Raw genomic sequence first — 14,260 nt, forward strand, 5'->3', positions numbered from 1 at the left:
TAACATGCACAGATCGGAAAAGTCACACTAGCTCTTGCAGAAAAGCTTTGACCCCCGCCCCACCGTGATTATCAGTGTGTTCCCAAACAAATCGGACATGAAATCCTTTAGCATTCATACAGTGTCTCCTCAAATAACCTCCTATCTTCCAAGCTTAAGAAGAATCAGTGATGCAAAAGCAGGGGAGGGGAATAAAAGGAACCCTCTGGAGGTTCTCATGAAATTGCTGCAACCACCAAGCTATTTGAGAAAAATGCTGCACACAAAATGCAAAAACCTTTCTAATGTGACACACTGTTTTTGGCAAGCTGCAAATTGTGGATCCCTCTGAGGGGCGGGGCGTCAACTTTCACACTCTAGCCAAAAAAAAACACAAAGCTGGTGCTTGATTTACAATGCTCCGCCCCCCAGCGGCATGCATGGAGGGGTGTGTGCGCGTATGTGTGACCGCTTGTGAACCGTGTTCTGTATTTGTGGGTATGATCACCAGAGTGTGCTAGAGACTGTGTCCTCCTACTTGTCTTAACTGATCCTCGTCTTATGGTGTGAGCTTTCAGCCTAAGCAGCTCTAGCCAGGTGCTGCATCTGTCTGCAAAGGAACCGTAATCAACGGAGGCAGCTGGAGAGAACACACACGCACGCACGCACACACGCACATACACACACGCGCGCACACACACACACACACACACACACACACACACACACACACACACACACACACACACACACACACGTGCATTCACAAACGCAACAGCAACAACAACAACAACAAGAAAAGAAAACGAAAAGACAAAACAGAACACAAAACAAACGAATAGAAAAGAACAAAACTGGATGAGGGTTGGGAGCTGTGCAGGATAACTCTGTCCGAGACTAAAGGATGAAAAGTCAAAACAGGGCAGTGTAGTAGTTTCGGTAGCGGGAGAAGGGGCGGGGGAAATAAAGGACAAGAAGGTAGCTTACCTCTGGGTGACATGTTGGTACTTTCTCCGACACCTGTCTCACACACACACACACACACACACACACACACACACACACACACACACACACACACACACACACACACACACACACACACACACACACACACACACACACACACCATCACAGTCTAACTTTGTCCTTGTCAGAAGGCGAGAAAAGTTCAGCAACAACCGATTACTGCCACAAGGCGAACACAGCAGGCGCTGCCTAGCTTTAACCATCACCCCCACCCCATTATACCATGGCTGTGTTAGCCTAATGCAAATGGGGGTCACCAACACAAAGTCTCTTCTAGACAGCGTCACAGACTGTTATCTAAGTTCACGGCAAAACAAACTCTCACTTGTCTACTACAGTTCATTTACCTGCTGATCGGACTATAAGCAGCTGGTTTTGGCAGAGCTTTGCAGCTGGGGTGAATAAAGAGACTGTATCTGATGTGTTAGTGGACGAGATGGGTGATACCTGTTTAGTGAAGCAGGGTAACGGATGAGGTAAGGGAGGTAAAAATACAGTTAAAGATACCTGAGATTTTGGATGCCGTCTGAATGTTGGAAGAGGACGAGTCTGCACACAATTCCAGGGGAAACTGCAGCTGGTCTTCAACCTCAAGGCTCCCTAAAAAGATACACACACAGCACTAGTAGGGATGTTTCTTAAAAGCAATATACTGTTTAGAGCAGGGGTGTCAAACATTGGCCTATCGTGTAAAATGAGTTTGATATCCTGGCTTAGATCCTAAAAGAATATTTGTTTTCCTACTTCCCTAATAATCATGCAATAATTCTCAGCTTTGCTCAATATTGATATCAACTTACCTAAGCTGAGTTATTGCATTATTTGGAGTCAAGTAGTGGCTCACTTCATAAATACAGCTTGAATTTTTTTTTTTCCTTCACTGATGAGTACTGAGTGTATTAAACTGGACGTGAAAGCTTTCCTTCATCTGAGCAGAGCTTTAACTGAAGTAAAATGCACAGAGAGACTGACCTTTGTTGACGGGCTTCTCAGCTGTCCTCTCCTGAGTCTGTTCCTTGTCATAGGTCATGGCAACGGCTGTCACTGTGACCTGCGCAGGGAGATGAGCAGAGGAACAGCAGTAGATAAAACTTTTTTCTCTCAATTACATTCACTGCTCTGGCAGCTTGACAAATGAGTGATGGCCTGAATTGTCTCACCTGTATGAGCTCTTCTTCTGGCACTGCTACGGTGAAGTTGAGATGACAAAGACAGCAGGGGATCATAGAGCGCAGCTTGAAGTAAAAACTCTGAAACAAACATGATGAATTGTAGACTTGTAAAACCCAAATCTAAACACAGACAACCACAGCAAGTTCAACTAAGAAACCCCCCCCCCAAAAAAACAGTGTCAGTGTGAAACCTGCTCCATGATGGTTTCTTACCTTCAGCAGGTTCTCACAGAGGTCAGTAAAGATCTTGTTTAAGCCTTGGTTAGTAAGATTGGCATTGCTCAACCTCAAAACCCTCACTGATGTAAACATCTGTCAAAATAAAGGATGACACAGATTTAAATTAATACTTAATTGTATTTATTTTTAAAAAAATTATTCTGCAATAATGGTTAGTATTGCTACAACTACGTTCAGTACGTACCTGTACTCCTGAAGTCCAGTTAGAAATCCCAGGCATATTTTCAGTGTTGCAGCTGTAGAAACCTGAAGACATTGAAGCAGATGCAATGAAGCACAGAAACAATGGCACCTGCTAGAGCTTGGACTGAACTATTAACTTGTGTGCAGTGCATAACGATCCATTGTAACTGAACCAGAGTGAGTGTGCAGCATGTACCTGAGGGGGGAGGTGCATCGATCAGGAGGGAGTGGATATCCTCCACGGCATCGGTGTCATCAATCTATAGGAGCGATCAAACATTGTCACCATTTAAACTGGCATTTACAGCTGCCGTGTACTGATTTGATTTGGACAGATACACACCTCCAGGACGAAGGCATCCTTTTTGCCATGGGACAGATCCAGTTCTGATAGCTCATCTGAGCTTTCCGAGTGGGAGCGAAAAAGTCTGGATCGATGCCTTGGCTCAGGGATTGGAGAGCCCACCCCTTCCTCTGCAAGCTCCTGCAAGCAAAACAGACGCAGCATCCGAGCAGACGGGACGTCAGAGAGATAACCAGAACACCGCAGAAGATCACATCTGTATCTAACATCTGTACAGTAACTAGTAGAATGACTGTGTTAGTAACAATCCACATGCTCTCACTCACCCAGTCAACTTTACTGACACGCACTCATGGTTGGTGTTAATTTGGGAAAACGCACACTCGCACGCACACACACATATATATATGCAGGGGAGAGTGTGATTGGTCAGGGGAGATGGACATAATCAAAGTACGTTAACAACTTATAAAATGACTTTGCAGTGAGTCATCTGAAGAGGTGACTCTGGTGTGGGTTATGTATTATCCCCACACACAAAAAAAGTCCCCAGTTAAGAGCTGCAATTAATAGTGTGAGATTAATAGTGTGAAACACTTGTCATGCTTTGCTGCGTCTCACAGCTAAAGGTTGGCATGCTCAGTACCATGTTTATGCCGCAGAACACCTCAGGGTCCAGGGCAAATAATTTCTTTAATGATCAGAGAGAGACAAGAGGGGTAAGTTTATCACGATTCACAAAGAACAGAATATACAGCCCAGGCATATATGGACAGTTAGAAGTTGTTCAGCTTCAGCACAGGGGATTTAAATAAGATGACATGTACTACATTAAAGTGTCAAGTCTTAGATTTCACTTGTGCATCAGTATGGAAAGGACTGCTTCTGATGCACGGCAGACAAAGTTTAGGGACTTTTTCTTTAATCTGACCTTCAGCAAGTTGAACAGGTCTCAAACAGATTTGGCTCAAGTGATTAACACAGCGATTGAAGGACAGCTCACTTCTTCACCCTGGAAGGCTCTTTGGTTGCTTCGGCTATGTGCCTGACGACCATTTGCATCTAGAGAATTCACCTACAGTGCACACCTGCACACTCATCCCTATGCGTTTTTTCAGCAGTGAATTAATTAACAACTAGCAATATGACATTAGCAAACAGCCATATGGGCTGAAACTAGGGCTGGGCTATATCATACCGTTCACGGTAATACCGGTGTAATTTTGGGCAACGATGGGAAAATGAAATATCGCGATAGAATATGGGTAAAACGCGCATGCGCAGTGCCTATGTTTACATATGCACATGGCGGCGACGGAGAATAAGAAGGGCGAAAGCAGATCGTTGAATGAAACAGATGAACCAGAATTGGTTTGTAAAAATTCTGCAACTTCAGTGGTGTGGAACTGGTTTGGCTTTCGTCCGTCAGATACACAACAAAGCACTATTTTTGGTAGAGCATGCTAACGGGCCATCGTTATTACCGTGTTGTTTGGAAAATACGGCACACTTAAAATCAATCCTTTTATTTTTCTGAAAATCGACAGTGCGCCTTATAATCCCGTGTGCCTTATGTATGAATTCTGGTTGTGTTTACTGACCTCGAAACGATTTTATGTGGTACACGGCGCTCGAAAATCTGTCAAATGTTTTAGTACGACGCCGCACGGCTTGATGGATTGTCGGAGCATTACGGCTATATTAGGCAGGCGCCTCGCGGAGTGATACGTACTGTGCTTCAACATAATATTACCATATTGTGTGTATAACCTCTTTTTGAGTTTTGTGGATATTATACATGGTTATGCTGAGGATATGTTGGCCAATTTCCACTGGAAATGCCTTTTGGTTAAACTGTCAGCAAGGAATTTGCACTGTTACATTTTTATATAACTTTAATGCACATAAAAAACAGCTGCTTGTTTAAGTAAAAATACATTGATGGGGTTTTTTGCACTAATAAAGTTGTGGAGTTGTAAAGTATTTTGTCTAGTGTCAATTATATTGTCAGTCATATCGTTATCGCAAATTTTCAAATGTATATCGTGATAAATATTTTTGGTCATATCGCCCTGCTCTAGCTGAAACAATAACAGAGAAGGGGCTTTAAGTCAAAAGATATATCTATCTATCTAGATATATATACACATATGACTTGGCCCCTTTGTTCTTCTGGTAAATCCTTTAATCATGAATTAATCTGGTCACAAATTCTTCCTTTAAAAGGTGAGAACAAGTTATGTACTTGTGAAGCATTTCTGGCTTTCAAGTTTTTTTTCCTTCACCATGCCAACGATTTTCTGGAAAACAAATACCAACATGGAGCTCTTTCTCTTTCATGTTCAATTCCTCTCTTCTCATTTAATGACACATAACTTCTACTTGTAACTGAAGGTTAAGTCTTGATAGTCAGCTCTGAGCCATGACACACAGTCCACCCAAGAAACGGTTTCCAGTTGTCCGGGTACTTTGAATCTTTGTAAATCTTGACCCTTTAATGTTGTATCCAATCAACAAAGCTTGGAGAACAAAATAAAAAGGTAACTGTCCACATAACTATAGTCTGGACTGTATAGTATGTCTCATAAAATGTTTTTTAACACTGTAAAATAACACCAAAATAATGGAAAACACTAGTATTGTCCATACAATGTAAAAGCCTGATGACAATGCACTAGTCTTTAATATTCTTGGTCATAGACCGTAGATATTTTTTCTTTCAAAGTAGAAAAAAATGTGAAAACTGTTCCCACTTGTTGCAGTATAAAATGACCACAAACAGTGATGTTATAGCGTATTCATCAGGGTAAGTTTTTACCATGTCTGAACATCATAAATTTAAACTTTTTTAGTTCTGTTGTGCTAAAACGCGTCATACATGACACCTCCGCTACTGCAGTTGGAAACAAACCTACATTACCACAAACCTGCCCTGAACGGTGAGACTTTTCAGGCTTTATCACAAAGATCAGCTTCCATAAGTTCACTGTATCAGCAAGTGTTGACTGTCTCACCGGAGGATTTATTTGATAGAGCTCTTTGTTCGCAGCTATGGTGTCATTAATCCTTTTCTGGATGGATGATATATGCTCGCTGCTCAAGTCTCCTGGAGTCTTCCCTGCTATCTGGATACCCCCTGGAGCAGGCAGAGCTGTCAGGTACACACCTGTAGCAGACTGAACACACACACGTTTACTTCGATTACCATCCCCCACACATAAAAGCGACATAATCACTTGATAGCATGAAAGGTTAACCTACAGCCAGACCCAGGAGCATGTTCTCGCCAACACTGATCTGTATGTGCAGGCCAAACAGCGCGTTCATGCTCCGCAGTTTCAGCTTATTCATCAGCTGAGTGTGTAGCTCATATTCCATGAAAGGAAGCAGGTTAGAGATGGCCGTTGCATTCGCTTCTCCCTGGGCTTTCTTCTTTAGACGACACAGCCTGACAGACAAGAGGCACTGGCATTGAAGGTGCATTGATCCACTCATAGAAAACCTGCTTGACTGAACCCAATTGAGGTCTAAAATTGACCTTGATTGGTCAAAATTGCTCACTTTGATCACTTCCTTTGATGTCAAAATGCATCTTCTGAGGTGTATTGTTTAGCCCACATGCTACCACTGAAGAATATTGGGTATTATAAATTATGTTATCTGAAATATCTACTGTAAAAGTTATAATTTATAGCTAGATTATAGAGTGAAATGCTTGTAATATACTTTACTTTTATAGATTTGAGTTGTGTGTGTATTTTTCCCTAAGTAATATTTTTTAAAAGCCTTTTAACTCCTTTTCTGCTAATATCAAGAAGGGTTTGTGGGTTTGTGAGGTGTTATACCTGGCCTGGATAAGGCAGCCCTTTCCTGCAACAGCTGCTTCTGATGGCAGGTCAATTGTTGTGAAGAGCACATCAGGAACCTTACAAAAAAGGCAGTAGTTGTTGATATTTTTAAAGAGCAGAGACCTTCTATTTAACCTAAAAAGAAATTAACTGTATTTGATACCTTTTGTCGTCTACAGTGGTAACAATAGGTGAGCTGTGCAGGAAAGGGCATGTTGAGCTCATCATACGGGATGTGACAGAAGCCACAGTTCGGTGGCGATGGCTCCTCAAACCTGGAGAACAACAAAAACCAAAAAGGTGCGTTGTCATAAACATGTGATGACTGACATTCAGACTGTCCGAGACTTTGAGCTGAACAATAAGAAAAAAAGAAACCAACCTGTGGTCGGTGCAGCCGATGTCCAGGCAGCCTTCACGCATGTACCGAGGATTCAAGATGGCTGCTGTGCCAGATGCGGACAGAATACACACCTCCTCGCTGTTTTGAGCCAATGGGAGAAATGAAAAGAGAAAAACAAGAAGGCGCAATGAGAGCAGGACACAAAGAGAGAAATCACAAGGATCCAAGTGTTTTGAACCAAACTCGGGATTAAAGCGCATCACTTTTCTGTGTGTTTACGCAGTACATACCAGATGCTTGTGCTCTCACTGTACCCTACAACCGCATGGCAACCGAGAGCTCTGGCATGAGATTTGATCTCCTGGCGAATCTCCTCCCACCAGGCATCGCGAGTCTCGGGCTCATCTGCGAAACACACAATTCTAAATCAAACAGCCTTCACAAGGCATTTCTAACTGAATTATTTATCAAAACACCTCACTGAACACTAAAATATAGGTTAAAAATGCAGTACCCTCACAAATCCAAACAACACTAACAGGAAATCTGTGCATAATCCGGTGCCTAATCTGACTGCTTTGACTTACCAGAAAATCAACAAACAGCCAACATTACAGTTTGTATTTTCTGATGTTTTATGGGTTAAACAGTGTATCAAAGCAGGCCAAAACCAACTGTGATTTTGTAAAACAAACTGACACTGAAAATGGTTTGTGAGAATTTCAGAAAGATGATGATGATGAAGGCAGAGTCAGACAAGATTAGTTCATTAGTGGACATCATATAAATGTTCATGTCTCCCTTCTCTTTGTCTCCTTTCAGCCAGCTGCACTAACAGAAAGGACACAGCCACCAGCTGTGGCCGTGCTAGTATAGATAGAAAATCTGGTATAAGAGAAGACACTACACCTGATTTTAAACGTGCTTTCCTATCCTGGTGACAAAGCTAGTCATTTTAAAGCGATCAAGCCTTCATCATACTTATGCTAAACCATGGGTGTGTTTCAATATTCTCATGAGGCTTTGCTCCAAACATCTTTTTCTTTAAAGCCAAATCATTGCAAATTGAGAGCTTAATCTGACTCATATGGTTGTTTTAGGCTGTTGAACAAAGAGGACATGACCAAAAAAAAGCTACATTAGAGTATTGAGCTTCACCCCATGATTCCCTGGGAGAGCTACATGCTGACAGAGCCTCCCAAATACAGAGAGAAACTCAAATGGTAGGTGAGACAGGGGAGAGGAATGAATGAGGGGATGAGAAGAATGAGCTGTGAAACTGAAGAGATGAAGAACAATGACTGATGGTCAGGCATTAGGCCCACGAGGTGGGTTTCTTTAAACCAGAAGCAGTTATGTCAAACAGGCACAGGCTCACCAACGTGCACACTCATGACCATGTGCACAGTCATGGGTGGAGAAGGGCCATATTCATTCACTAGAGTCCATCAAATCTACTCCATTATTTAAGTCAGCTCACCTCTTTCCCTCCATCCCCACCGTAAAGTCCCAGATCCAGTTAATTTTCCTCAACTGCGCCCCCCAACGACTTCTTTCCATGCATCCATTCATCACTTTTCTCTCTCTTTCGCGTTCTTTCTCTCAGTATGAATACGGCCCAGTGAGTTAAGGATGCACATGCCTCAGTGGCTCTTTGTGACAGAGTAAACCTCCTAAACCTCCTCTGGTCTAGACAGGTTTGACCACAATGTCCATTCGGGAAGCGTTAGAAACAGCGCTGGGACAACGTTAGTGAAGAGCAGGAGCTCTTCTGTGCAGCAGGATGAGCTGGGTGTGGGGTAGCCAGGCCAGGCTGGATGGGGTGGGGTGGGGACACAGGGCATGCTCAACTCAACTCAGCACACACACACGCAAACACACAAATTAGAGAGAGGAAGATGGCAGCTCACTGAAGTCAGAAGTTTTCAGCAATATGAGGCTATGCTGAATTCTACTTAAGCTTCCTATGGGGGCGTGATATTTTAACACTAAGCAGACATGAGTTTAATTTCATTGAGCTGCCATCATTCCTGTGGGTGAGAGCATTAAAAGGGGGAAAAATACCTGCAGTGACACTATTCCAGTCTAGCAGTTTGTATGAGCGCGTGTTACCCAAGGCTGGGCCAGAACACACCGTTAGTACAGAAAAGAGAGAAAAAGAAAAGAAGAGACAGTCTAACAAACCGACACAGCACAACAGAAGCACTCCACAATCACTATGCAAAGACAGACACCACTTCACAGTCACTAATGCGACGACAAACTAAGTTAAGTCCTATTGAAACAATCTGACAGAGAAGAAAAAGACTGATGAGGAAGAGAGGAGAACTGAGATGAGTAAAAGCGTCAGGCTATATTTACTTATTTTGTTTTTAACATAACGAGAAGAGAAGCTCTACAACACAAAAAGGAGCATGCAGCGACTGTAAGTACATGTAGGCGCACTGTGGAGTTTTCACGTAAACAAAAACGAATGCGTCTCATCATAATGCTCCGGGCATGTTCTTACTGTAAATGCCCCGATTTTAAATCATCAGTCAACAGGTTCAAACGGTGCCAGTCTGGAGCAGGCCGACCAACCTGAGTGAGTGATAGAAGTCATCTGGGTTGCCAACATTTAGCTGCAGTGATTCAACAACGTCGGCCTTGGATGCATTTATAAAACATTACATGAAGTGATTTTACATGCATTAGCTAATGTATTTTGCTAATAACAAGCAGATCAAGCCCGAGTTAAGCAGAGCATAACTGTTAAGTTATTGTTGTTATTGTCGAAGTAAAACAAGCTACAAAAGTAATGCACTTATTGCAAATATCGCTCCCCGGTGCTATTTTTGAAGAAAAACTCCACAGGGTACCTTTGATGTTTTTCTGTAGTAGAAAGGCAACAGTGAACAGGGCTCTTTTCAGACTGCTTTCCAAGTTAATCCTGGAGTTTCGATCAGGGTCATTGAGTCTAATTTAGACAAGACTACTGGTTTAATCACAGCACCTTTTTTTTTACAGTCTTATTTTAGTTCCCCTGTCCACTTCTGACAAGAGCCCTGCTTATCCTAACCCAGCCCACATTCATCAACACTCCCCTTTGATTAGATTCTCAGACATCCTTCATTCGTATTGGTAGGCTATTAGTAAACTGAGCTAAAAGGTAAAACTACTAAGTCTATAAACTGGACTCAGGTATTCTAACACTGTTAACAGGCAGGTGATCACCTGACGAGCAAATGTCTGTAAATCTCATTTGAAGGTGTATTTATTATGCCCCTCTTAACACAAGAACAGATTCAACACAGTGAGTTCAATAAAGACAGAAAAAGGCTGGCAGAGCTTAAGCAAGACACCACAGCACCTAGATATGTTGCCACCTACAGCCAACCACACACACACAACAGAAGTAGCAGGCAAAACACTGGAGCCATGCGCCACTACTGCAATTCAGCCCCAGGGGGCAGCACTGCACGACAACAACACAGCAACCACAGCACAGGCACACACACACAGAGCCACCACATGACCAGCACAGACTATTAATTACATAAAGCCAGTGAGTCAAACGACAAGGTGAAAGTTGCCCCTATCCATAAAAATGTTTGACACATGTGATGATAGCCCATCCTAAAGTTTAGAACAAACTACTGCAGACGCAGCCTATCGGCGTGACCAGGAACAGCTTTCACCTGCTACCTACAGGACTTGCAGATAAACTTAAGTCTGACCGTCAACTTATTGGTTTTTTTTTTCCTTTGCAAACAAATTGGGAGTAGGACCATACACTGGAAAAATTTGGCAACACAAGAGGATAATGGGTAGCATTGACTAACAGCCGTTTGCAACGAGATCAAACACACACAACACTGTAGGGTCAATGGAAAAAGCTCACTCTTATCTTTTCACGGCGCGATGGGCAAGCTACGTTAGGAACTTGTGTGCTTTTGTGTGTTGAACTCACCGGGGTTATGTATCCGATCCAGTAATTTGACAGATCGAGCGCTGACCACTCCACCAACATGAAGCAGAAAACCAGGCGGGAATGACGTCAAGGTGAAGAAGGGGAACTCCTACACATTTAATTTAAAAAAAAGCACACACACTGGTCACTTACAGAAAGGGCCTTTCCAGTATTTTTGTGTCTCATGTTTACTTATACATTGGTGAATATTAAGTTCTCAACTCAAAACTGAGTTCAAATATTTACTTTTTGCTGACAAGGCTAATTTGTTCTGCGTTAGGTAGGTGGTTAAAACGCCACTATAAGATACAACACCTACAGTAGTGGGCAAAAGTCTTGAGTCAGCCTATATTTCTTTATATTTTACCAAGAAAATGGGAATTCTACAAACATAAATGAAATACAGTACATAAGGCAAAAACAGTTTTTACAATTCTAACTAGCCTGAAAGGGCAACATTTGGAAGGACCCCTTTTAATCTTCACTAAAGTGTGAAGTCTTTCAGCCAAGCGTCCTTCTCAGTAGTCTTCAGGAAAAGTTCTCCAGGCTTCTTAAAGAACATTCACATGTTAATGTTTCACTTCATGTATTATTTTTTTTATCCATGTATGCTTTTAACTCTTTTGTGTTTGGAATCACTGCTAATGTAGCGAGGTCCTGTGTCAGGTCTTTGCTGGATTTTATTTCCTATTTTTAATATACAGTGGGGCAAAAAAGTATTTAGTCAGCCACCGATTGTGCAAGTTCCCCCACTTAAAATGATGACAGAGGTCAGTAATTTGCACCAGAGGTACACTTCAACTGTGAGAGACAGAATGTGAAAAAAAAATCCATGAATTCACATGGTAGGATTTGTAAAGGATTTATTCGTAAATCAGGGTGGAAAATAAGTATTTGGTCACCTCAAACAAGGAAAATCCCTGGCTCTCACAGACCTGTAACGTCTTCTGTAAGAAGCTTTTCTGTCCCCCACTCGTTACCTGTATGAATGGCACCTGTTTGACCTCATCATCTGTATAAAAGACACCTGTCCACAGCCTCAACCAGTCAGACTCCAAACTCCGCCATGGCCAAGACCAAAGAGCTTTCGAAGGACACCAGGAAAAGAATTGTAGACCTGCACCAGACTGGGAAGAGTGAATCTACAATAGGCAAGCAGCTTGGTGTGAAAAAATCAACTGTGGGAGCAATCATCAGAAAATGGAAGACATACAAGACCACTGATAATCTCCCTCGATCTGGGGCTCCACGCAAGATCTCATCCCGTGGGGTCAAAATGATCATGAGAACGGTGAGCAAAGATCCCAGAACCACACGGGGGGACCTGGTGAATGACCTGCAGAGAGCTGGGACCAAAGTAACAAAGGTCACCATCAGTAACACACTACAACGGCAGGGAATCAAATCCCGCAGTGCCAGACGTGTTCCGCTGCTGAAGCCAGTGCATGTCCAGGCCCGTCTGAAGTTTGCCAGAGAGCACATGGATGATACAGCAGAGGATTGGGAGAATGTCATGTGGTCAGATGAAACCAAAGTAGAACTTTTTGGTATAAACTCAACTCGTCGTGTTTGGAGGAAGAAGAATACTGAGTTGCATCCCAAGAACACCATACCTACTGTGAAGCATGGGGGTGGAAACATCATGCTATGGGGCTGTTTTTCTGCCAAGGGGACAGGACGACTGATCCGTGTTAAGGACAGAATGAATGGGGCCAAGTATCGTGAGATTTTGAGCCAAAACCTCCTTCCATCAGTGAGAACTTTGAAGATGAAACGAGGCTGGGTCTTCCAACATGACAATGATCCAAAACACACCGCCCGGGCAACAAAGGAGTGGCTCCGTAAGAAGCATTTGAAAGTCCTGGAGTGGCCTAGCCAGTCTCCAGACCTCAACCCCATAGAAAATCTGTGGCGGGAGTTGAAAGTCCGTGTTGCTCGGCGACAGCCCCAAAACATCACTGCTCTTGAGAAGATCTGCATGGAGGAATGGGCCAGAATACCAGCTACTGTGTGTGCAAACCTGGTAAAGACCTATAGTAAACGTTTGACCTCTGTTATTGCCAACAAAGGTTATGTTACAAAGTATTGAGTTGTATTTTTGTTATTGACCAAATACTTATTTTCCACCCTGATTTACGAATAAATTCTTTACAAATCCTACCATGTGAATTCATGGATTTTTTTTTCACATTCTGTCTCTCACAGTTGAAGTGTACCTCTGGTGCAAATTACTGACCTCTGTCATCATTTTAAGTGGGGGAACTTGCACAATCGGTGGCTGACTAAATACTTTTTTGCCCCACTGTATGAATTTCAATTACTCTTCATCTGGTGCAGACGGGTTTTTAGGCCTACTACTTCTTTTCTCTTCCACTTGTCCATTTCTCTCAATTTTTTGTAAGTAAACTCTGCACAACATGCTGAGAATGAGTTGAGTTCTCAGCTAATAGCTCTTTGAGAATCACCTTGTTGGTGCAAAAATACATCTGTCTAATCATGTTACATTTGCACTTTTTCATAGAGTCAACTAAATAAAAGGGAACAAAGTGTGCTAGTAAAAAAGTCCCTAAAGATACAACTTAAAAATGTTTCTTTGCCAAGTTGACTGTAATCTGCAGACATAGGTAGGTTAAATTCCTTTTTATGCTTGCATGATTAAGACATCAGTTTTTAGTGGTTTGACAAAAACAATAAGAAAAACTGTCACAGTACAACTCCATTAGTCCTGTACAAGGACTGGACTGAAAATGAATGAAAAAGCAGCCAACATGTAAATCAAAAAACCTAGAAAGACTTTCAGAACACTGGAGAACTACTGCTCAAAACCACCTACTTCCTGCTTGGAGGTAATTTAGCTTAAACAAAAAACAGAAGGAAAAAAAAAAAAAACAAGGGCTAGCTCAAGACCTTTGCACACTACAGTACTATACTAATAAGATCTTTATATTGCATAACAAAAAAATTAATTAGTAAATACTTTGAATAGAGATCATCCTATATTTTTAAAGGCTTCAACCCCAGAAACCTCACAGTATCAATTCTATGCAAAAACTGAGAAATTGGGAAATCCTAAAGCAGAACCAGATATCAAACTTAACATTTTTTCCTCTTCCAACACACACTGAAGCAGGTGATTATCAATCAAAACTGTTTTTAAAGTCTAAAACATGATGCATGTAGACTTAAGTTACAGCAGGTATAGGATAAGTGGAA

The 14,260-nt window shown here is 42.2% G+C and overlaps 1 protein-coding gene across 15 annotated transcripts in view; it reads right to left on the reverse strand.

Moving 5' to 3' along the window:
- The window catches only part of c2cd5 (C2 calcium dependent domain containing 5), a 29,263-nt gene that overhangs the window by 2,941 nt on the left and 12,062 nt on the right, over window positions 1-14,260 (reverse strand). For 6 of the 15 annotated variants that reach the window (XM_035907230.2, XM_087843097.1, XM_035907233.2 and 3 more), the window contains 17 exons: window positions 11,048-11,156; window positions 7,389-7,503; window positions 7,138-7,236; window positions 6,919-7,030; window positions 6,753-6,832; window positions 6,169-6,355; window positions 5,922-6,083; window positions 3,554-3,598; window positions 2,947-3,087; window positions 2,800-2,863; window positions 2,605-2,666; window positions 2,394-2,492; window positions 2,169-2,258; window positions 1,981-2,059; window positions 1,516-1,608; window positions 967-999; window positions 488-619 (listed from right to left, as the gene is read on the reverse strand). In XM_035907230.2, coding sequence (XP_035763123.1) covers window positions 488-619; window positions 967-999; window positions 1,516-1,608; window positions 1,981-2,059; window positions 2,169-2,258; window positions 2,394-2,492; window positions 2,605-2,666; window positions 2,800-2,863; window positions 2,947-3,087; window positions 3,554-3,598; window positions 5,922-6,083; window positions 6,169-6,355; window positions 6,753-6,832; window positions 6,919-7,030; window positions 7,138-7,236; window positions 7,389-7,503; window positions 11,048-11,156 — 1,702 coding nt within the window. The remainder of the gene's footprint in view (window positions 1-487; window positions 620-966; window positions 1,000-1,515; window positions 1,609-1,980; window positions 2,060-2,168; window positions 2,259-2,393; window positions 2,493-2,604; window positions 2,667-2,799; window positions 2,864-2,946; window positions 3,088-3,553; window positions 3,599-5,921; window positions 6,084-6,168; window positions 6,356-6,752; window positions 6,833-6,918; window positions 7,031-7,137; window positions 7,237-7,388; window positions 7,504-11,047; window positions 11,157-14,260) is intronic. The other 9 variants (XM_006789405.3, XM_035907234.2, XM_006789408.3 and 6 more) reach the window with 6 other exon arrangements.

Source organism: Neolamprologus brichardi, chromosome 7 (genome assembly GCF_056152115.1).
Source record: "Neolamprologus brichardi isolate AB-2024 chromosome 7, ASM5615211v1, whole genome shotgun sequence".
In the NCBI taxonomy this organism is placed as follows: Eukaryota; Metazoa; Chordata; class Actinopteri; order Cichliformes; family Cichlidae; genus Neolamprologus; species Neolamprologus brichardi.